The sequence below is a fragment of the Neoarius graeffei genome, chromosome 14, assembly GCF_027579695.1.
Source record: "Neoarius graeffei isolate fNeoGra1 chromosome 14, fNeoGra1.pri, whole genome shotgun sequence".
Taxonomy (NCBI): domain Eukaryota; kingdom Metazoa; phylum Chordata; class Actinopteri; order Siluriformes; family Ariidae; genus Neoarius; species Neoarius graeffei.
Window position 1 is genome coordinate 80,879,706 of NC_083582.1, and position 24,483 is coordinate 80,904,188.

General features: G+C 44.5%; 1 protein-coding gene across 1 annotated transcript in view; it reads right to left on the bottom strand.

Annotated features, from left to right (window-relative positions):
- Positions 1 to 24,483, bottom strand: part of arhgef15b (Rho guanine nucleotide exchange factor 15b) — a 98,973-nt gene that overhangs the window by 11,210 nt on the left and 63,280 nt on the right. The window contains exons 14-23 of the mRNA XM_060938893.1: positions 22,727 to 22,778; positions 22,584 to 22,642; positions 20,662 to 20,918; positions 11,970 to 12,130; positions 11,689 to 11,841; positions 9,543 to 9,672; positions 8,444 to 8,518; positions 7,463 to 7,555; positions 3,973 to 4,127; positions 3,468 to 3,632 (exon numbers count right to left, since the gene is read on the bottom strand). Coding sequence (XP_060794876.1) covers positions 3,468 to 3,632; positions 3,973 to 4,127; positions 7,463 to 7,555; positions 8,444 to 8,518; positions 9,543 to 9,672; positions 11,689 to 11,841; positions 11,970 to 12,130; positions 20,662 to 20,918; positions 22,584 to 22,642; positions 22,727 to 22,778 — 1,300 coding nt within the window. The remainder of the gene's footprint in view (positions 1 to 3,467; positions 3,633 to 3,972; positions 4,128 to 7,462; positions 7,556 to 8,443; positions 8,519 to 9,542; positions 9,673 to 11,688; positions 11,842 to 11,969; positions 12,131 to 20,661; positions 20,919 to 22,583; positions 22,643 to 22,726; positions 22,779 to 24,483) is intronic.

The following is a 24,483-nucleotide window of genomic DNA, read 5'->3' on the forward strand; positions in this document are numbered from 1 at the left end:
AAAAATCATATTCAAGCCATTTTAAATCAACTCTCATGATGGTGTGGAATTTGATTATTACAGGGTCTTTCCACACTATGCTGAATCCAGATATACAGTGGTGCTTGAAAGTTTGTGAACCCTTTAGAATTTTCTATATTTCTGCATAAATATGATCTAAAACATCATCAGATTTTCACACAAGTCCTAAAAGTAGATAAAGAGAACCCAGTTAAACAAATGAGACAAAAATATTATACTTGGTCATTTATTTATTGAGGAAAATGACCCAATATTACATATCTGTGAGTGGCAAAAGTATGTGAACCTCTAGGATTAGCAGTTAATGTGAAGGTGAAATTAGAGTCAGGTGTTTTCAATCAATGGGATGACAATCAGGTGTGAGTGGGCACCCTGTTTTATTTAAAGAACAGGGATCTATCAAAGTCTGAGCTTCACAACACGTTTGTGGAAGTGTACCATGGCATGAACAAAGGAGATTTCTGAGGACCTCAGAAAAAGTGTTGTTGATGCTCATCAGGCTGAAAAAGGTTACAAAACCATCTCTAAAGAGTTTGGACTCCACCAATCCACAGTCAGACAGATTGTGTACAGATGGAGGAACTTCAAGACCATTGTTACCCTCCCCAGGAGTGGTCGACCAACAAAGATCACTCCAAGAGCAAGGCGTGTAATAGTCGGCGAGGTCACAAAGGACCCCAGGGTAACTTCTAAGCAACTGAAGGCCTCTCTCACATTGGCTAATGTAAATGTTCATGAGTCCACCATCAGGAGAACACTGAACAACAATGGTGTGCATGGCAGGGTTGCAAGGAGAAAGCCACTGCTCTCCAAAAAGAACATTGCTGCTCATCTGCAGTTTGCTAAAGATCACGTGGACAAGCCAGAAGGCTATTGGAAAAACGTTTTGTGGACGGATGAGACCAAAATGGAACTTTTTGGTTTAAATGAGAAGCGTTATGTTTGGAGAAAGGAAAACACTGCATTCCAGCATAAGAACCTTATCCCATCTGTGAAACATGGTGGTGGTAGTATCATGGTTTGGGCCTGTTTTGCTGCATCTGGGCCAGGACGGCTTGCCATCATTGAGGGAACAATGAATTCTGAATTATAGCAGTGAATTCTAAAGGAAAATGTCAGGACATCTGTCCATGAACTGAATCTCAAGAGAAGGTGGGTCATGCGGCAAGACAACGACCCTAAGCACACAAGTCGTTCTACCAAAGAATGGTTAAAGAAGAATAAAGTGAATGTTTTGGAATGGCCAAGTCAAAGTCCTGACCTTAATCCAATGGAAATGTTGTGGAAGGACCTGAAGTGAGCAGTTCATGTGAGGAAACCCACCAACATCCCAGAGTTGAAGCTGTTCTGTACGGAGGAACGGGCTAAAATTCCTCCAAGCCGGTGTGCAGGACTGATCAACAGTTACCGCAAACGTTTAGTTGCAGTTATTGCTGCACAAGGGGGTCACACCAGATACTGAAAGCAAAGGGTCACATACTTTTGCCACTCACAGATATGGAATAGTGGATTATTTTCCTCAAAAAATAAATAAATGACCAAGTATAATATTGTTGTCTCATTTGTTTAACTGGGTTCTCTTTATCTACTTTTAGGACTTGTGTGAAAATCTGATGATGTTTTAGGTCATATTTATGCAGAAATATAGAAAATTATAAAGGGTTCACAAACTTTCAAGCACCACTGTATTTAAATGTCACATCAGCCACACAAGGGTTACCAGATTGGAGCCTGTTTCCAATCCTTCTTAACGGACTACAAACATTGAAAACAAATAAAAATTGGTTTTGGAGGGAAAAAAAAAGGTTTTGGAGATAACTCTCTAGACCTGTATAAGCCCCACCCCCAACGTGTGTCCTGTGCTTGGGATGTCGGTGAACATAAGGATTTCAATTTCATTCATCTTTGATACTTTTGATCCAGGATAAATGGTGTAATCTGTGATGTGACAATAACGTGTAAAGTCTAACGGTGCAGCTCATTTGCAGTAAAGTTGGTTCTTCAGGGTGGTTTTGGCTAATGACTGAAGACGACTGGACAACATGGCGACATTTCCTCCCACTGTGTGTTTTTGAAGCCTTTTTAGGGTTGAAATGTGAGTCGCTACTGTGTAGATACGGCCTGGCAGCAGTGGGTCCGCCTTTCACCCCGCCCATACAATCATACGCCCACATTCAGGAGGATTTATATTAAATAAATTCATTAATTAATAAACAGCACTAGTTTTAGCTGCCTTGGTTTAGCTTACAGTGACAAAGCAATTGGCCGATATTTTGCCGAGTCGCTCGAGGTGATTATCGAGAAACAGTTCGAATTTCTTGACCAATCAGCATGCACGGTTTTCTATAACTCACCTCCATATTTATACTAAAACACATTTATTGTCAGGAAAAATATGGTGGAAGAGATCAAGGCCAACTGAACTCTCAAAAACAACAGAACTCTATTTCTGAAAATAATGCAACTTAAAATGAAAACCTCTGTTCTGTTCAGCGACACAGATATGGGTGGGGCTAAAAATTATACTACAGCCAGCTACTAGAGGGCCTCAGAAACATCCATCCTTCCATCCATCCATCCATTATCTGTAGCCACTTTATCCTGTTCTACAGGGTCGCAGGCGAGCTGGAGCCTATCCCAGCTGACTACGGGTGAAAGGCGGGGTTCACCCTGGACAAGTCGCCAGGTCATCACAGGGCTGACACATAGACACAGACAACCATTCACACTCACATTCACACCTACGCTCAATTTAGAGTCACCAGTTAACCTAACCTGCATGTCTTTGGACTGTGGGGGAAACCGGAGCACCCGGAGGAAACCCACGCGGACACGGGGAGAACATGCAAACTCCGCACAGAAAGGCCCTCACCGGCCCCGGGGCTCGAACCCAGGACCTTCTTGCTGTGAGGCGACAGCGCTAACCACTACACCACCGTGCCGCCCCCCCTCAGAAATATTTTGGCTTCAATTTTGCCTCTCTGTCCTGATGTCCACCCTTACACTCAGGAATATACTCATACAGGTTACACACACACTTCCATTTCCCAATCAATCATCGCTTGGTGAAGAATAAATACTTGGAGTTTATTCATTTAGAAGAGGATGGAGTTTGGTGATTTTGTGACCTTTATAGAGCTTGGAGATCTTCAGTGCTGGAATATGTTGCTTAGTTTACGCTATAGGCACAAACACGGCATCACTTCCTGTTTCAGAAAGAAATACGGCAATACACGGAATCAAACTGGAAGCCATTTTATGGGGACCAAGAGTTTTGAGTTTAAATGTTCAGTGTAGACCTTCAGAAAAAGAGCAAAGTGAAGGCTAAAATAAGATCTGAAAATATTCTTAAAAAAAAAAAAAAAGGACGAAATGGCCGATATTTATCCAGTGAAATGATAAAAATCATTTGCTCGTGGATGAGCTCCAGGAAGTGTAGCACTCACTCAGACGGCGCTTTAAAGAGTTTCGCCATCATGCGTCCCTGATGGTTCTCCAGCAGTGTGAGGGAGAAGCAGTTCTCCAGATTCATACTGACGGCCTGATCTGCGATAATGTGAACTTGCACCAGGGAGCGGTGGGCGTGGTCAATCACCATGTAGCGCTCCAAGCTGCAGCAGAAAGAACTGAAGGTCAGAAAGAAGTGCTCACACTGGACTCGCACATAAAATCATATTTTGCAGCAAATTTAATTTAAAAGCCTCACTATCTGAGGGGAAAACCACAGATCTGGCAACCTTTAACTGTTTTCACCCTTTCATTACATTTGTCACACATTTGCACAGATATTCATCTTCCTGAATTCAGCACTGAACGAAACCCAGTTACTCAGACTACAGGGTCTTCATGGACATCATTTACATTTAATTTGCATATTCTCATACAAACTACAGACATAAATAAAAATAGAAAAGAAAACAGAACGTCTGCACGCCGTCTCCAGGTTCTCACCCTTTCTTGGTGGCTAAGACGAGCAGGTCATTGAAGAGGAAGAGGTAGACGGGTGTGAACTTGGGTTTGGAATTAAACAAGGTTCCAACTTTGGCCACCTCCTGCAGCTCTCCTCTCTTCTCCAGGAAACGGTTCTGCGAGATGATCGGCACGGCCTGAGCACAAACACAACACGGCACCTTTAAAACGCAGCAGCCATAAAATCACATCTTAATTAACATCGCTTAACAACTGCTGATACGATAACGGCTGAAACGATCAGCTTTATTAGCAAATAATTAATTCACTTGTTTAATACTGAAGTCGAGTTGATTTGCAGTTTTGGTTTCATACTCAGGGAAATAGTCTATAAAATAAAATTACTTTGAAAATGTTCATATTTTTAACAGAAGTTTCTTTCACATTGTAAAAAAAACCCTATTATTATTATTATTACTAAATAATTTGATATTTTTAATTTTTCTACAGAAATGCAGCTACAATTATTTGCTTGTTTGTTTAAATAAAAATAACACATCAGCAATTAGGATTTATTAATTAAGGAATGAAAGCAGTGAGATCAGATTTATAACAATTAATGGAACATGATCTATAACACTGAATTCCTATGAAGAAAATGTATACATACATATGCAAATTAATTACAAAATTACCATGTGTAATATCTCACTTTGTTATGATAATAGTGGAATTAATTCACGCTAATTATCATTAAAATTACAAATAATATTAAAATTTAAAAATGCACAAAATAACTTCTCGTCTTTGACAACATGACACAAAAGAAAAAAGATTGCAAAGTATAACAGAGTTACAAATGATTTCACACTATTTATAATTTGGAACATTCCTGGTGAGAGTAGCGGTTGTTCCGGATTCTAGCCTGGAAACTCCCTGGACAGCATGATAATAAAAACCAGTTCACCATGTGCGCGCGCACACACACACACACTTTTTCCACCAACAGGGACTGGTTCTGGTTCACGTACCAAATTTTGAACCGTTCAGAGCATTTTGACCAAAAATGAATTAGTTCAGAACCTGAAAAGTCAGTTCCCAGCTGGAACCGAAATATAGCGGGTTTTTCACTGTGATGACATCAGTGAGCGTGCCATAAGTTTGGAGAGGAAGCAGAGCACAGCAGTGGAGAACCCAATGGAAAAGGAAACATCTTCCAAAAACATGGATTTAAAACATATCTGCAAAAACGGAACCAGAACGTCAGGGGCGTAGTATCTCATCTGTCCTGCCATCAAAACAACCCTGACGACCAAAACAAACAGAACTGAAATGTGATGAAGAGAGAGAGAGAGAGAGAGAGAGAGAGAACCGACCTCCACCACTAACTGTTTACAACAGGAACATCAACAAAAGGACTAAATTTTGTTCCCCGAGGGAAAAATCAACCCAAAACATCCATCAGAACTGGAATTGCATGATAAATGAGAGAGGAGATACAATTCTAGTGAGAGGCCTGGAAAATTCGTTAATTTGGCCTAATCAGTAACTTGTTACCAAAAAATTAGACAAAAGAACGACCAAGTTTTGTGCGGAGTGACGAGTTCTTTCAAACAAAACAATCAGAACCAGGGCTTTGAACCGGTTCAAGGAACGAAAACGAAAACCGGGAACTTTTTCTATTTCACATGGAACAGAAACGAAACCAGAAACTTTATTATTTTTTATGTTCCGGAACAGAAACGCTTATTAAAAATAATGGTAACCGGTTAATACCGGTTTTTATTTCGTTCCTCAAAGTTTCCGTAGCCTACAAATAGTCATTCTTCTCCTGCGGAAGTTTCTATGACCCGCTGGGGTTCACTTCCTGTGTGACGTTCGCTGATTGAATGGAGAGAGCGGGAAGGTGGACTACTAGTGAATACTAGGTGAATTACTGAGTGTCTGAGCAAAGAAGAGTCTGAACGATGCAACCTCCCTATTGGCTGTTTGTAAAAATGTATCAATTGTTGCCCCTCCCACGGGAATCATCGCGGGCTCGAGAGACGAGATCTGACGAGTTAGTTCGTTGGTAGCAGAACAAAATGTCTGGACACAAATCGGGTTTTCAGAAAAGGAAAGAAAATAAACGGAGGGTCGAAAATACAAAAAAGGAGGCAGAAAATGCAAAACGAGTTTTAAGGTAGGACAAATGGTTAGTTTTTAAGGCAGCCCGCCGTGGCTGCAGGCTTTCAGTTGTGTCATTGAATGGTTACTTTTCTGAGGCAGCCCGCCGTGGCTGCCTGCAGGCTTATTTATTATAGCCCATTTAGTTAAAATAGTTGATATAAAATGTTTATAGTTATGTGATGGTTGTCCTGATTTAGACTGGTGGTTTTTTTTTGGGGGGGGCGTTGCGCGATGTTGCACCCGGGTCCAGATTAGGGCAGAACCGGCCCTGGCTACATTTCAGGTGTAGTTTGTTTTATGTATGTATGTACTTGCATAGATGTATTTGGTCTTCCAATATGGCGCCTAACAAAATCTCGCGGCGCGGTGACGTCATGCGGTAGCCCTCTATAGGGCCTGACTAGCCTTTGGTAACACACTAAACGAATTATCTTTCATTTTTGGCACTTTTTCTGTTTGTGTAGATGGGAAGACATACTGAGAATCCAAATCGCCAACATTTGAAATAATAATTGTTTTGAATTATTTCTTGTCTTATTTAATGAAGGTTGTAATAGAATTAGCCTACATTTGGCTTAAGCTGGATGAGACAGAGACATAATTTTATAGCCATTTGTTAAACAGCTGACAGGGAACGTAATTAACCGTTCCGGGAACGAAATTTTTTTGTTCTAACCGGTTCGGGAACGTCTATTTAATGGTGGAACCCAAAACCGGAAACGTTAAAATTCCGTTTCTGTTCGGAACGAACCAATAGGAAAAAAATTCCGGTTCAAAGCCCTGATCAGAACAGAAATCTGTGGAGCACTGACGGAGGAGATACGATTTAACTGAATTGTGGACGACGGATGCCACGCCATGGAATCAGCGCATCGGCCTCATGGACAGAGGAGCCAATAAAAGCTTGGTGGTAATCAGTGAACTCCACCATCTTGCTCCTCCTGTTTACTCCTCTTGTGAACTGTACCATGCCCTTGGGTCATGACACATCCTTGATTACAATGGTTCTGTTCAAAACTGGTGAAAATGTGGGCTGATTTGCTTTGCAGCAAGGTTCAAAGAATCCTGAACAGAACCGGTTCATGAACCCGTTCCTTGTTGGTCCAGAAGCAGTACCATATGAACAAAGTCACCGTTTCACCCACTGGCCTGTTTTAGTTGGTGGAAGGAAACTGGAGAACCCAGAGGAACCTTGACACAGACAGGAACCTGAGCTCAGGATCAAACCGGAGACCGTGCAGCGATGAGACAGTAACTCCAGTATACCCCACAACAGGATTTCTAACATTCAAGGTCACATGACCTTTATTCAGGATGTTTACGGCAGGAATCTCCTTCACGTCTCTGTCCACATCAGACTCACCTTCAGCTTGTCAAACTCCAGCGTCTTGTTGATCTCTATGAGCTCTTCCATCTGTTTCATCTTCCCAACCTGGGTGTTACACTCATCTATAATCTGTGTGTGTGTGTGTGTGTGTGTGTGTGTGTGTGTGTGTGTTTTACAGGAAGGAAGAGAAAGAAAAGTATTTTAGAATTCAGGCACAACACGTAGCACGAAGCAACTGCACTCTGTCCAAACCACAGAGACTATTTCATGCTTGCAAATATTTTCAGCTATAATTAACTTGAAATGTTGACTGAATGTGGACCCTGTGAGCACGGAACCCCACCTCTTCTCGCACTACATAGTAAATTACGAGTACACTCCCCGGCCACTTTAATAGGAACGTGTTGTTGGTTCTAAGATCCCTGTTCTTGGCTGCAGGAGTGGAACCCAATGTGTTCTTCTGCTGTTGCATGCTGAGATGCTTTTCTGCTCACCACGGTTGTAAAGAGTTGCTATAAGTTACTATATCCTTCCTGTCCATTTCCCTCTGACCCTCACTTATCAACAAGGCGTTTGTTTCCACCCACAGAACTGTCGCTCACTCACTCAGTGTTTTTTGTTTTCTGCACCATTCTGTGTAAACTCTAGAGACTGTTGTGTGTGAAAACCCCAGGAGATCAGCAGCTTCTGAAATACTCAAACCAGTCCATCTGGATCAAACCAACACCCAGACCACAGTGAGAGAAAGTCACACTGTGAGATCACAATGTTTCCCGTTCTGATGTTTGAACATTGTGAACATTAACTGAAGCTCCTGATTTGTATCTGTGGGATTTGATGCATCGAGCTGCTGCTGTGGAGGGATCGGCTGATTACAGAACTGCAGAGAACAGCAGTGGTGTTCCTAATAAAGTGGCCAGTGAGTGTGTATCATCTCATCTCTAAACACACTCATTAGTCATAATTCTCAGTTGCTATCTGCTCAAAGTCCTAAAGATGTTGTAAGATGATGTTCACCTTGCACACAGCAGCCAAAGCTTTCGATGCCATCTCTTCTTGTTTGGTGCCCTCGGCCGTTCTCTTCAGGATGTTCTAATTAAAAGAAATCTGTGTGTTTATATTGTATAAACTTCATAGACATGAACAAAGTTTATGATTATTATGATTATTATGATTATTATTATTATTATTATTATTGCCTTACTTACAATCACAACAACAAACTATAATGAGATTCAGTGAGTAGTTTTGAGCAGAGCTGAAATTTGGAAAATGGAACGAAAGGACAGGAAAGAGTAAGAGTCTTGTCCAATTTATGTGTCATTAGTTAATGTCCCAGATGGCGCTCATATGAGAAACACGAGTGACGTATTTCCCAATAAAAACACTCATCTCCTTCCATCCATCCATCATCCATAACTGCTTATCCTGTGCAGGGTCGCGGGCTGGAGCCTATCCCAGCTGGCTCTGGGCGAAAGGCGGGGTTCACCCTGGACAAGTCGCCAGGTCATCGCAGGGCTGACACATAGACACAGACAACCATTCACACTCACATTCACACCTACGCTCAATTTAGAGTCACCAGTTAACCTAACCTGCATGTCTTTGGACTGTGGGGGAAACCGGAGCACCCGGAGGAAACCCACGCGGACACGGGGAGAACATGCAAACTCCGCACAGAGAGACCCTCACCGGCCACGGGGCTCGAACCCGGACCTTCTTGCTGTGAGGTGACAGTACTCACTGATTGAGATATATATATATATATATAAAAATCAGTGAGCACTGTTGCCTCACAGTGCATATATATGTTCATTTATACATTTCTATTTTCCATGTAAAACCATAAGGGGGTGCAAACTTTTGCACTGAACTGCATGCTGCATGTTGAAATACTACGGACCATCAGGAGGAAAAGAATAGCTGTAAATACGTCGACCCAATCAGAACGACGTGCCGTCTGTGTTTTGCTTTTGTGCATGTTCAAGCGTTCAGGTTTTACTTCCAGGTGTGAGGCCGCGTTCTGTCAGTCACACAGTCTGCACGTGTTACAGCAGCATTCCACAATGAAAGGCCGAGATTTTCTGGAATGTACTGCACATGTCGGATTGTCTACCTCAGTAAGAATCTTGATGCGTGTGATTCGCTGGAAGGGCAGCAGCAAGAAGGATGAAAAGGGCAGCCGCTGACATTTATGGTCCTCCTGCAGATGAGTGATCGCCGTCGCAAAGCCCACGTTACTCTGCCTGGGAGAGGAAACGACCCACAAACCCATCAGACCATACGACATACAGCAAAAACCATCCACTGTGCTTCTTCACTGAAGGTGCAGTTTTTGTAAATTTTAGTTCTTTAAAAGATGCAGTCTGTAATTTGTGGTTCTTCATTAAAACTGCAGTTTACAACTTTTAAAGCATTTCCAAATGTGTCATTCTAATCTAAACTATTATGTGTAGAATAATTAAATGTTTTTGTTTTTAATGCCAAAAACAAACAAACAAACAAACAAACAACCTACACAACATGCTCCTGTTCTCCTAAACAACCTAATCTCTCTAACATTAGCTTGCCTAGCGAGTTGGCACGGTAACCACAAGTGGGTTTTTAGTAGCAATCTTGATTTTTATGATGAGAAAAAATAAATCATAATTTATTTTTTACAGAAAGACAAATTTTCTATACATTAAAACTAGTTATTTAAATATTTATAAAACTCTGTCATTTTTCATAAGAATGCTGAAAAAATGACGCAGTGGTAGTGAGGAGCCTGGACCTCAGCATGAAGGATATGGGTACAAACGGAATAACTTGCTTTTTTTTAATTTCTGTAAATCTCAGCAGGAAGAGTGTTTAAAAGGAAGAACAAGTTCTGTGATAAAGTCTCTGGAACTGTCGCTAAGCTTTTTTCCACGTCTACAAAGTTGCTAAGTCGGCGAAACTGTGACCTGAATCATTTTTTTTTTTAAATGTGATGTTTACATTAGATTGTGTTAGCAATTTAGACATAAATATGAAATGATATAATTACACATCCAGGAGGAAATATAAACTTTTACAGACCTGTAATAATCATGTGATTTGAATTGTGTCATGTATTTCATCAGGATAGTTTATTCTTTCCTTTGAAATTTTTCCAACACTGGAAGTAAGCTCCGCCCCCAGCTGCACAACTAACGTTTATTTTCAACAGAGAGATTGAGCTGACTGAGAAATTCCCTGCATTCGACCTCGAAGTATTCTGAAAATGATTTTTGTGTATTTGAATGACATGATATTAAATTAGATGAATGTTTTTTTCTATGTATTTAATAAATGCACATTTTTGCAAATGTTTGTTTTGAAATTTCTAGGGGTAAGATTTTCTGCTACAGACATGTGACTAAAAATTACAAGTTACAGTTTGGGGGGAAAACAAAAAATCTTCAAAACCCGAAAGACAAATCTTGCAAGTTTGTACAACGGCTTATTAGGGCCACTGTAGGTTTAAAAAAAAAAAAAAAAAAATGGAGCTAAAGCTGGGGGGTAATATTCTGAGAAAAAAAAATCTAATTTCCAAGATGAAAGTTGTATATTTTCAAGAAAAGAAAACAAATTGTGATTACAAAGTCCAAAATTCTAAAATTAAGAAGTCAGAAATTTACGAGAAAACAAACAAACAAACAAAAACTACAGGTATCATGCTTCCTGCTTTGCTGGCTGCAGTGCATTCTGGGAAACTCTACACTCAGCCGTTTCAGAGTAACAGGTCTTGAAATCTTTTATTTTTAATCTCAGAATTTGTGAATTTTTTCTCACAAATTTATGACTTCATAATCTCAGAGAATGTCCAGGTTGGTTTCTCAGGATATTACCTCCTACCTTAGCTCTGTGTTTTGTTTTTTTTGTTACCTATAATGGTCCTAATATGCCGTTGTAGCTTTGATATAAATTAGACCCAAGTTATTTGATTACGAATCACATCTTTAAAGTCCGCTCATCACTTCTCCTCCCTTTACTTCATGGTCATAGCCGTGAGCGTGACTCTGCGATTCATTTGTATTTTTAAGTTTTAAATTTTGCAAGCTTTGCAAGACACACAATTCAATACTTTTGACAGTAGAGGGCGCTAACAATTACAAACTGCTGCTTTAAATGAAAAAACATGCAGTGTGTTGAACAAACAGTGCTGCAGTGTTTTTGGACCTAAACAGGATATAAACATTTGGTAAACGTTAAGTGTATTATAAATAGTTATATATAGTTTCTGTGATTATTATTCTTACATCAGTGAGCTGAAGGTCTTCTCCTGGTAAACCTGGTTCCGGACGTAGTCGATGTACGCGGGGAAGTTGTGCTGCGCGTGGTAATTAATGATATCACAGATGTCAGTGAGGAGTAAAGTTTCATCCAGCCGGCCCTCCAGGTCCTTCAGAAACCTGACAGATTCAGCCATGTTTTTAGCTCAGCCAGTCTCTCAATCAACAAGCAACACAATTTCCTCAGCAAGACAAAGTGTTTTATTGTTTTGGAAGGATTAATTTAAAGCAGTGTCTCTCGGACTCACTTCTCGCTGACTTCTCGGATGCGCAGGATGTTGGAGAAGAGAGTTTTTTTGTCTCGGTTAATAAGATTGTCATTGAGTTCTCGTGACTCCATGAAATGGTCGGTCAGGACACGCAGGGAACGCAAGTATGATACTTCGGATGTCAAAACCTCGAACATGCTCTGGACACACACACACACACACACACACACACACACACACACACAAATATAAAAACTCATTCATCCCAGTTGGCATAAATATGTTAAAGAGTAACAAACAGCAGTGTATTTTAATTATTCAGTATTTATTCAATCTATTTATTGGGCTGTCACCTTGACTGGTGCTATTGTTCACTTTTATCCCCCCCGTGCTGTTCTTCACCTCCACCCCACTCTCTGTGCTGGTCTTCACTTTTACCCCCACTCTCTGTGCTGTTCTTCACTTTTACCCCCCACTCTCTGTGCTGTTCTTCACTTCCCCCCCCACTCCGTGCTGTTCTTCACTCCCCCCCCCACATTCTGTGCTGTTCTTCACTTCCCCCCACTCTGTGCTGTTCTTCACTCCACCCCACTCTCTGTGCTGTTCTTCACTTTTACCCCCCCCACTCTCTGTGCTGTTCTTCACTTTTACCCCCCACTCTCTGTGCTGTTCTTCACTTCCCCCCCCACTCTGTGCTGTTCTTCACTTTTACCCCCCCACTCTCTGTGCTGTTCTTCACTTTTACCCCCCCACTCTCTGTGCTGTTCTTCACTCCCCCCCCACTCTCTGTGCTGTTCTTCACTTTTACCCCCGACTCTGTGCTGTTCTTCCCCCCACTCTCTGTGCTGTTCTTCACTTTTACCCCCCACTCTCTGTGCTGTTCTCCCCCCCACACACTCTCTGTGCTGTCCCCCCCACTCTCTGTGCTGTTCCCCCCACACTACCTGTGCTGTTCTTCACTCCCCCCACTCTCTGTGCTGTTCTTCACTCCCCCACTCTCTGTGCTGTTCTTCACTCCCCCCACTCTCTGTGCTGTTCTTCACTTTTACCCCCCCCTGTGCTGTTCTTCACTTTTACCCCCCCCGTGCTGTTCTTCACTTTTACCCCCCCCGTGCTGTTCTTCACTTTTACCCCCACTCTGTGTTGTTCTTCACTTTTACCCCCACTCTGTGTTGTTCTTCACTTTTACCCCCCCCACTCTCTGTGCTGTTCTTCACTCCCCCCCCACTCTCTGTGCTGTTCTTCACTTTTACCCCCCCCGTGCTGTTCTTCACTCCCCCCCCACTCTGTGCTGTTCTTCACTTTTACCCCCCCCAACTCTGTGGTGTTCTTCACTTTTACACCCCCACTCTCTGTGCTGTTCTTCACTTTTACACCCCCACTCTCTGTGCTGTTCTTCACTTTTACCCCCCCACTCTGTGCTGTTCTTCCCCCCCCACTCTGTGCTGTTCTTCACCCCCCCCACTCTCTGTGCTGTTCTTCACCCCCCCCACTCTCTGTGCTGTTCTTCACCCCCCCACTCTCTGTGCTGTTCTTCACCCCCCCACTCTCTGTGCTGTTCTTCACCCCCCCACTCTCTGTGCTGTTCTTCACCCCCCCACTCTCTGTGCTGTTCTTCACTTTTACCCCCCTGTGCTGTTCTTCACTTCCCCCCCACTCTCTGTGCTGTTCTTCACTCCCCCCCACTCTCTGTGCTGTTCTTCACTTTTACCCGCCCCCCCACTCTCTGTGCTGTTCTTCACTTTCCCCCCCTGTGCTGTTCTTCACTTTTACCCCCCTGTGCTGTTCTTCACTTTTACCCCCCCACTCTCTGTGCTGTTCTTCACTTCCCCCCCCCCGTGCTGTTCTTCACTTTTACCCCCCTGTGCTGTTCTTCACTTTTACACCCCCCCCAACTCTGTGCTGTTCTTCACTTCCCCCCACTCTGTGCTGTTCTTCACTCCCCCCCACTCTCTGTGCTGTTCTTCACTTTTACCCCCCACTCTCTGTGCTGTTCTCCCCCCCACACACTCTCTGTGCTGTCCCCCCCACTCTCTGTGCTGTTCCCCCCACACTACCTGTGCTGTTCTTCACTCCCCCCACTCTCTGTGCTGTTCTTCCCCCCACTCTCTGTGCTGTTCTTCACTCCCCGCACTCTCTGTGCTGTTCTTCACTCCCCCCACTCTCTGTGCTGTTCTTCACTCTCGCCCACTCTCTGTGCTGTTCTTCACTTTTACCCCCCCTGTGCTGTTCTTCACTTTTACTCCCCTGTGCTGTTCTTCACTCCCCCCCCACTCTCTGTGCTGTTCTTCACTTTTACCCCCTGTGCTGTTCTTCACTTTTACTCCCCTGTGCTGTTCTTCACTTCCCCCCCCACTCTCTGTGCTGTTCTTCACTTTTATCCCCCACTCTGTGCTGTTCTTCACTCCCCCCCACTCTGTGCTGTTCTTCACTTTTACCCCCACTCTGCTCGTGTTTTTCACTTTTACCCCCCCATACTCTCTGTGCTGTTCTTCACTCCCCCCCCACTCTGTGCTGTTCTTCACTTTTACCCCCCACTCTCTGTGCTGTTCTTCACTTCCCCCCCACTCTGTGCTGTTCTTCACTTTTACCCCCCCACTCTCTGTGCTGTTCTTCACTTTTTACCCCCCCACTCTCTGTGCTGTTCTTCACTTTTACCCCCCCACTCTCTGTGCTGTTCTTCACTCCCCCCCCACTCTCTGTGCTGTTCTTCACTTTTACCCCGACTCTGTGCTGTTCTTCCCCCCCACTCTCTGTGCTGTTCTTCACTTTTACCCCCCACTCTCTGTGCTGTTCTCCCCCCCACACACTCTCTGTGCTGTCCCCCCCACTCTCTGTGCTGTTCCCCCCCACACTACCTGTGCTGTTCTTCACTCCCCCCACTCTCTGTGCTGTTCTTCACTCCCCCACTCTCTGTGCTGTTCTTCACTCCCCCCACTCTCTGTGCTGTTCTTCACTTTTACCCCCCCCTGTGCTGTTCTTCACTTTTACCCCCCCGTGCTGTTCTTCACTTTTACCCCCCACCCCCCGTGCTGTTCTTCACTTTTACCCCCTGTGCTGTTCTTCACTTTTACCCCCACTCTGTGTTGTTCTTCACTTTTACCCCCCCCACTCTCTGTGCTGTTCTTCACTCCCCCCCCACTCTCTGTGCTGTTCTTCACTTTTACCCCCCCGTGCTGTTCTTCACTCCCCCCCACTCTGTGCTGTTCTTCACTTTTACCCCCCCAACTCTGTGCTGTTCTTCACTTTTACACCCCCACTCTCTGTGCTGTTCTTCACTTTTACACCCCCACTCTCTGTGCTGTTCTTCACTTTTACACCCCCACTCTCTGTGCTGTTCTTCCCCCCCCCACTCTCTGTGCTGTTCTTCACCCCCCCACTCTCTGTGCTGTTCTTCACTTTTACCCCCCTGTGCTGTTCTTCACTTCCCCCCCACTCTCTGTGCTGTTCTTCACTCCCCCCCCACTCTCTGTGCTGTTCTTCACTTTTACCCCCCCCCACTCTCTGTGCTGTTCTTCACTCCCCCCACTCTCTGTGCTGTTCTTCACTTTCCCCCCTGTGCTGTTCTTCACTTTTACCCCCCTGTGCTGTTCTTCACTTTTACCCCCCCCCACTCTCTGTGCTGTTCTTCACTTCCCCCCGTGCTGTTCTTCACTTTTACCCCCCCTGTGCTGTTCTTCACTTTTACACCCCCCCCCAACTCTGTGCTGTTCTTCACTTCCCCCCACTCTGTGCTGTTCTTCACTTTTACCCCCCACTCTCTGTGCTGTTCTTCCCCCCACTCTCTGTGCTGTTCTTCACTCCCCGCACTCTCTGTGCTGTTCTTCACTCCCCGCACTCTCTGTGCTGTTCTTCACTCCCCCCACTCTCTGTGCTGTTCTTCACTTTTACCCCCCCTGTGCTGTTCTTCACTTTTACTCCCCTGTGCTGTTCTTCACTTCCCCCCCACTCTCTGTGCTGTTCTTCACTTTTACCCCCTGTGCTGTTCTTCACTTTTACTCCCCTGTGCTGTTCTTCACTTCCCCCCCCCCACTCTCTGTGCTGTTCTTCACTTTTATCCCCCAATCTGTGCTGTTCTTCACTCCCCCCCCACTCTGTGCTGTTCTTCACTTTTAACCCCACTCTGCTCGTGTTTTTCACTTTTACCCCCCATACTCTCTGTGCTGTTCTTCACTCCCCCCCACTCTGTGCTGTTCTTCACTTTTACCCCCCCTGTGCTGTTCTTCACTTTTACTCCCCTGTGCTGTTCTTCACTTCCCCCCCACTCTCTGTGCTGTTCTTCACTTTTATCCCCCACTCTGTGCTGTTCTTCACTCCCCCCACTCTCTGTGCTGTTCTTCACTTTTACCCCCCCCACTCTCTGTGCTGTTCTTCACTCCCCCCACTCTCTGTGCTGTTCTTCACTTTTACCCCCACTCTCTGTGCTGTTCTTCACTCCCCCCACTCTCTGTGCTGTTCTTCACTCTCCCCCACTCTCTGTGCTGTTCTTCACTTTTATCCCCCACTCTGTGCTGTTCTTCACTCCCCCCCACTCTGTGCTGTTCTTCACTTTTACCCCCCTGTGCTGTTCTTCACTTTTACCCCCCCCACTCTGCTCGTGTTTTTCACTTTTACCCCCCCCATACTCTCTGTGCTGTTCTTCACTCCCCCCCACTCTGTGCTGTTCTTCACTCCCCCCCCACTCTCTGTGCTGTTCTTCACTTTTACCCCCCCACTCTCTGTGCTGTTCTTCACTCCCCCCCCTCTGTGCTGTTCTTCACTCCCCCCACTCTCTGTGCTGTTCTTCACTTTTACCCCCCCATGCTGTTCTTCACTTTTACCCCCTGTGCTGTTCTTCACTTTTACCCCCCCCACTCTCTGTGCTGTTCTTCACTTTTACCCCCCTGTGCTGTTCTTCACTTTTACCCCCCTCCCCCACTCTCTGTGCTGTTCTTCACTTTCTACCCCCCCCACTCTCTGTGCTGTTCTTCACTTTTACCCCCCCACTCTCTGTGCTGTTCTTCACTTTTACCCCCCCCCCACTCTCTGTGCTGTTCTTCACTTCCCCCCACTCTCTGTGCTGTTCTTCACTCCCCCCACTCTCTGTGCTGTTCTTCACTCCCCCCACTCTCTGTGCTGTTCTTCACTCCCCCCCACTCTCTGTGCTGTTCTTCACTTTTACCCCCCACTCTCTGTGCTGTTCTTCCCCCCACTCTCTGTGCTGTTCTTCACTCCCCCCCACTCTCTGTGCTGTTCTTCACTCCCCCCACTCTCTGTGCTGTTCTTCACTCTCCCCCACTCTCTGTGCTGTTCTTCACTTTTACCCCCCCTGTGCTGTTCTTCACTTTTACCCCCCCCCACGCTCTGTGCTGTTCTTCACTTTTACCCCCTGTGCTGTTCGTCACCCCCCCACTCTCTGTGCTGTTCTTCACTTCCCCCCACTCTCTGTGCTGTTCTTCACTTCCCCCCCACTCTCTGTGCTGTTCTTCACTTCCCCCCACTCTCTGTGCTGTTCTTCACTCCCCCCCCCACTCTCTGTGCTGTTCTTCACTTTTACCCCCCCCCTGTGCTGTTCTTCACTTCCCCCCACTCTCTGTGCTGTTCTTCACTCCCCCACACTCTCTGTGCTGTTCTTCACTCCCCCACTCTCTGTGCTGTTCTTCACTTTTACCCCCCCACTCTCTGTGCTGTTCTTCACTTTTACCCCCCCCCCACTCTGTGTTGTTCTTCACTTTTACCTCTCTGTGCTGTTCTTCACTTTTACCCCCCACTCTCTGTGCTGTTCTTCACTTTTACCCCCCTGTGCTGTTCTTCACTTGTAACCCCCCACTCTCTGTGCTGTTCTTCACTTTTAAACCCCCCCCACTCTCTGTGCTGTTCTTCACTTTTACCCCCCCCACTCTGTGCTGTTCTTCACTTTTACCCCCGTGCTGTTCTTCACCCCCCACTCTCTGTGCTGTTCTTCACTTTTATCCCCCACTCTGTGCTGTTTTTCACTCCCCCCCCACTCAGTGCTGTTCTTCACTCCCCCCCACTCTCTGTGCTGTTCTTCACTTTTACCCCCCTGTGCTGTTCTTCACTTTTACCCCCCACACTCTCTGTGCTGTTCACTTTTACCCCCTGTGCTGTTCTTCACCCCCCACTCTGTGCTGTTCTTCACTTTTATCCCCCACTCTGTGCTGTTCTTCACTTCCCCCCCACTCTGTGCTGTTCTTCACTTCCCCCCCACTCTGTGCTGTTCTTCACTTCCCCCCCACTCTGTGCTGTTCTTCACTTTTACCCCCCTGTGCTGTTCTTCACTTTTACCCCCCCCACTCTGCTCGTGTTTTTCACTTTTACCCCCCCATACTCTGTGCTGTTCTTCCCTTTTACCCCCCCCCCCCCCACACTCTCTGTGCTGTTTTCGTATTGTTTATAAAATACTACTATCGACCTTTAAAGCACTGAATGGTCTCGCACCACAGTACCTGAGAGAACTTCTGCTCCTCTATGACCCGCCACGCCTACTTAGATCAAAAGGTGCAGGCTATCTGCTGGTACCTCGTATAATGAAGGCTACATCAGGGGGCGGAGCCTTTTCTTACAAAGCCCCACAGTTATGGAACAGCCTTCCAAGTAATGTTCGGGAATCAGACACAGTCTCAGCGTTTAAGTCTCGGCTGAAAACACATCTGTTTAGTCAAGCCTTGTGTTAATGGTGTTTATGAGGTAAAGGAGTAGATCTGGAGGATCCTCAGACAGAGTGTTTTGGTAAACTGGGATGTATGGATGCTGTCAGTCCCCACTTCGCTTGCTCACTCGAGTTTGTTGACGGTGTAGTGGCTGCTGCTTTATGTCCCGGGGCTCCCTCATGCCTGTGTTACCTTCTGGCTCTCCCCTTTTAGTTATGCTGTCAGAGTTAGTTGCCAGAGTCCCTGCTTGTACTCAGTACAATATGTATACTGTTCCTACTTATTCAGGTGACATTGGGCATACCTAACCACCTGTGTTTTCTTTCTCTCCCCCCCCCAATCCAATCTGTCCCTCTGAGTTACATGGAGTCAACAGGAAATCTTTTGGTGGAGACGGTGGGGACCTCGACTGGCTATCGTAGCCTGCAGGGAATCGGCCGTCAGACATTCTGTCGCATGTCCCAGACCCGGTGAAATGTAACTGAATTGTCTTGGCCAGCCCTAAGGGTCCCATCTGCATCTCATCATTGCTGAGGAGTGTGCTCCCATCACCCAATCAAGCATCCAGCCAGAGCAGGTCATGATATATTTTACCATATTAACATGCCATTGTTAGGTATTATGCCTGATGTCAAGACTCTCGTCTCTGCGAGTCTACCACACAGATTTAATACTTGTGTCATTTTTAGGGCATACCTAACAACATGTGTTTTCTCTCCCCCTCCCCCCAATCTATCCCTCTGAGTTACATGTTGGTCCTGGGATCGAGATGCTGAACCTCTTCTGCTCCTCGGACCTGCCTGATCCATCCTGGTACCCTGTGTCTGGTTGGAGTCTCATTGCATCGCTCCTGTGGAGGACGGCCCCCATGTGGACAGTTGAAAGTCACACCTGGAGGACGCTCTGGACTCTTACAGTAATGCTTTTATGGCTGAGGACTACAGTTGTCTTGCTAACTTTAGGACTGCAGTTGTCATGAACAGTTTTGCACTCAAGTTTCCATCAATGAAGAGTTTATAACATTAACGAAACTGACTTCATGTTAAAACTGTTAATATTATAGTCAGGCTGTCTGTTGTTGCCCAAATGAGGATGGGTTCCCTTTTGAGTCTGGTTCCTCTCGAGGTTTCTTCCTCATGTCGTCTGAGGGAGTTTTTCCTTGCCACCGTCGCCACAGGCTTCATCATTGGGGATAGATTAGGGATAAAATTAGCTCATGGTTTTTTTTTTTTTAAAGATATTTTTTGGGCTTTTTTTCACCTTTTTTATTATTGGATAGGACAGTGTAGAGACAGGAAATGAGCAGGAGAGAGAGACGGGGAGGGATCGGGAAATGACCTCAGGCCGGAATCGAACCAGGGTCCCCGGATTTATGGTATGGTGCCTTATCCACCTGAGCCACGACGCCCCCATTAGCTCATGTTTTAAGTCGTTCAAATTCTGTAAAGCTGCTTTGCGACAATCCTTATTGTTAAAAGCGCTATACAAATAAACTCGACTTGACTGTTTTTCAATTTTAACCCCCCCCCACTCTCTGTGCTGTGTTAATTTTGCTGAGCTGTAACTATGTTGTGTCAGTGGTGTGTATGATGCAGTGAAGCAGATGTTTTTATGTTCTACCTATGTGCTGTTTTTATGTAGTATGTGAGCTACTGTAGGTTTGTGATGCAGTGACTGGAGCTCAAGATGAATTTCCCTTTTGGGGACAATAAAAAGTATACTTAATTTTATCTTGTCTTACACACACACACACACAAAAAAAAAAAAGCAGGTCATGGATCTGCATCTATACTTCCTCTGTGCTTAAAATCATACAGCAGCGTTAGCAAAAAGGTTCAATGTCACTTGACCGCTTTCATCTACATTACAGTACATGCTTTGAATAACCCCAGAGATTTTTTACCAAACTGCCATGTAGTAAAATGTTTCAGATTTATACATAAATAAAAAGGAAACCCGGATCCTATTATGCTGTGATGTAAAAATCTGCCTTACTTCCGCTTCCAAAACAGGAAGTAAAGACTTCCCTCACTCTTCCCATCCACTCTCATAGCATTTTTACTTTTTCTGCTTTTCATCACCTCCTGGTACTTGCACTCCTCTGGCGTGATGGTGTTCAGAATGCCGCTGTCCCGGACAGTCGGTTGGTCCTGCCACAGCGTCCTCTGGAATGCAATCGGACTGCTTCTCAGAACTTCAGCGCCCGAGCTGGTGCTGAGCCGCGCGGATCCTTGATCCATCGTGTAATCCGCGCTCGTCTTACTGATGCTACGACACACCGTCTGCCGACGGATCTCCCTCGATATGAAGGTTTCAGTGTAAATCTGGTACAGAAGCTCTGAATTGTAGACAAAATACAAACAAACATATTGCACACAGAACATTTCATTTAAAGCAGCTCTCTGTTAAATTACTTATTGAATTAAAGGTGCTGTCTGTAATTTCTTAAAAGTATCCCTGGACCGGATGATCATATTTTAAAAATTATTATTATTATTATTAGTAGTAGTAGTAGTAGTATTAATAATAATAATAATAATAAATTTATATGTACACACACTGCAGATGAAATTTGGAGCAAACATGACGCACTCTCTTCTCTAATTCTTTATTAAAGGTGCAGTTTGCAATTTTTTTAAAAAAGTGGTCCCAGACCTGTGTTAGCAATATAATTTCAGAGATACCTTTAAATTAAATTTAAATAAACAAATAAAATTAATAAATAACTTCTCAGTTCTGTTTACATTGCTGGGCCAGAAATTAGCTCCACCCCCAGCCAAAGCAAAGCTGCTCAGGTCTGAATCTCTCTCAGAAGGCATAAGTAGATTTAAAACAGGGGTTGGCAAAGAAAGTAAAAGACTTGCCCATGTTTTAATTACAACTGCAATTTGCCTCACAGACAGATGGGGTAAATTACATACTGCCCCTTTAAATCAATCCCTGAAGCAATTGATCAAACTATTTACAATACACTTTTGAAGTGAGTATCAATAATGATGACACATCATTTGGATGCGAACTCCAGAACTTCTCCATTTTGACTGACATCACAACAATTCTTGAATCTGATTGGTCGGAAGATGTTTATATAAATGAGCTCATTTGCATATGTTATTGCTTCTATAGTAACAACTTACACAGGCATTTATAAGATAGATGACCTGCAGTAAGTGGTGCAAGTTGTTTTTCTGGTCAAGTTTATGTAATATTTAAGAGGAAAGAAGGAGTCTCCAGTGTCAGGGTTTTCTAAAGGCCAATTTATGCTGACAACCCAGTCCTCGCAGATAGCGTCGCAGACAGTGTCTGCGTAGCCCCCCCACCTTCGCAGACGCTCTGTGCGCACCTCCCAAAAATTGTGACCACCGCAGAAGCCTCGCAGACAAGAGGGCTCTGATTGGTCCACTCTACATCCGCTGTACACGCACTTCCGCTTCCCTACTTTCCCGGTTTGGTTTGTTTTCACGACCGGCATTTTTAAAAACACGAGCGAAGATGGAGCAGCACGAAGAGCGGTTGATCGAGGAAGTACGTACATCTATACAACTCCAGTTCTAGTCATTATAAAAAAAAAAGTTCTAGTCATTATAAGTAACCAGAGGATAAACACTCCACTAACCACACCCACCAACTACTCCTAGCGACTTCACGCCCCCTTGCGTTGTGCCGGTGAATAACATCGCGCACAGCCTATTACTCCCCGCTCAACGATAAATTACAACTGTCTGCAAAAAGCTATCTGCGAAAGCCTTGTCGCAAGAGCATGCAGAGGCCTTAAGAGTCAGACGAAATGTGTTTAAATCGTTTGATTTGTTAGAATTTGTACACAAATTGATGTGATGTAAAAGGAGTCAACACTTCAGGATGTGGATCAACTTCACGGGTGATAACATCACAGCCACATGGTGACAGAATGGCTGCTAAATTAGCACACGATGAAGTGTATAAGGGTGCGGTTTTAGATGCAGCACTGATTTCTGTAGGAAAAACTCCGAAGCACGCATACCTTCCGGCATCTGAGCCTCCATATCAAGCGACTTCTGTCGAGTGAGGCCAGGAGATCGTCTGGGAGCAGAAGAAAATTATACAGATCGCAGAAAGTCTAGAAAAGGAAACTTACAGAACTATAATTATGAAGGATGTTATTACTTTTGCTCCTTATTTTCAGTATCTCCACCACTGTGCTCAGCGTCTTCACCTACTTATTTAAAAAAAAAGTCAAGGAATTAGAAAAGACAAAATATAAAGCAGTACATTAGAACAACAACAACAACAAAAACAACAAACAACCACACAGTGATCATTATTAAAGTGGCAGATTTGAACATCTAGAATTATTTTGTGGTAATTTTATGTTTCTGCTTGTGTTCATATCCCATACAATCCCTCGACAGCAACACGATGCATCGGATCATCCATTCATTATCTGTAGCCGCTTTATCCTGTTCTACAGGGTCACAGGCGAGCTGGATCCTATCCCAGCTGACTACGGGCGAAAGGCGGGGTTCACCCTGGACAAGTCGCCAGGTCATCACAGGGCTGACACATAGACACAGACAACCATTCACACTCACATTCACACCTACGCTCAATTTAGAGTCACCAGTTAACCTAACCTGCATGTCTTTGGACTGTGGGGGAAACCGGAGCACCCGGAGGAAACCCACGCGGACACGGGGAGAACATGCAAACTCCACACAGAAAGGCCCTCGCCGGCCCCGGGGCTCGAACCCGGACCTTCTTGCTGTGAGGCGACAGCGCTAACCACTACACCACTGTGCCACCATCACGCAGATACAAATCAAGAGCTTCAGTTAATGTTCACAATGTTCAAACATCAGAACGGGAAACATTGTGATCTCACAGTGTGACTTTCTCTCACAGTGGTCTGGGTGTTGGTTTGATCCAGATGGACTGGTTTGAGTATTTCAGAAGCTGCTGATCTCCTGGGGTTTTCACACACAACAGTCTCTAGAGTTTACACAGAATGGTGCAGAAAACAAAAAACACTGAGTGAGTGAGCGACAGTTCTGTGGGTGGAAACAAACGCCTTGTTGATAAGAGAGGGTCAGAGGGGAATGGACAGATTGGCTCGAGCTTTTTTGCCAGGAAGGATATAGTAACTCATATAATCACTCTTTACAACCGTGGTGAGCAGAAAAGCATCTCAGCATGAAACAGCAGAAGAACACATTGCAGGGCTCAAAATTCATATATTTTTTCACCAGCCAGCTGGACTAGTCACCTTCCAAAGTAACTCGCCAAACAGAAAATCAACTCGCCAAAATTTGTTCATGTATGAATTTTACTCAGGGGTGAACGTAAGTTTTATTTCTTGCCGGTACTATTATTTTGAGTCATAGTGCGCGTGCCAAAAAATACACCTAATTATTTATTATTGTCTACTTATCAAGCATTCACTAGGACTTCTGATCACTCAGTACTAGTGTAGGACTTTTTTTTAATCACACTATCACTCTTTCATCCACCTGTATCAGTTTTTTATTATAAATAAATTGCAAACATCATTTCAACAACACAATCGTTTTAATAACATTTTTTTTTAGCTGAACAGTTGAAAACTAACTTTTCATTTTGGACATTCTTTCATCTCAGAAATATTGCAAAGATAAGAAATTTAATGTCATTGCATGATGCAGAAAAACTAGTCCATGCTTTCGTTACCTCCAGGTTGGATTATTGTAATGCCTTACTGTCTGGAAGTTCCAATAAGAGCATAAACAAGCTCCAGTTAGTTCAAAATGCCGCAGCAAGAGTCCTTACTAGAACTAGAAAATATGACCACATCACCCCTGTCTTATCCACACTGCATTGGCTCCCAATCAAATTTCGTATTGATTATAAAATACTACTATCGACCTTTAAAGCACTGAATGGTCTCGCAC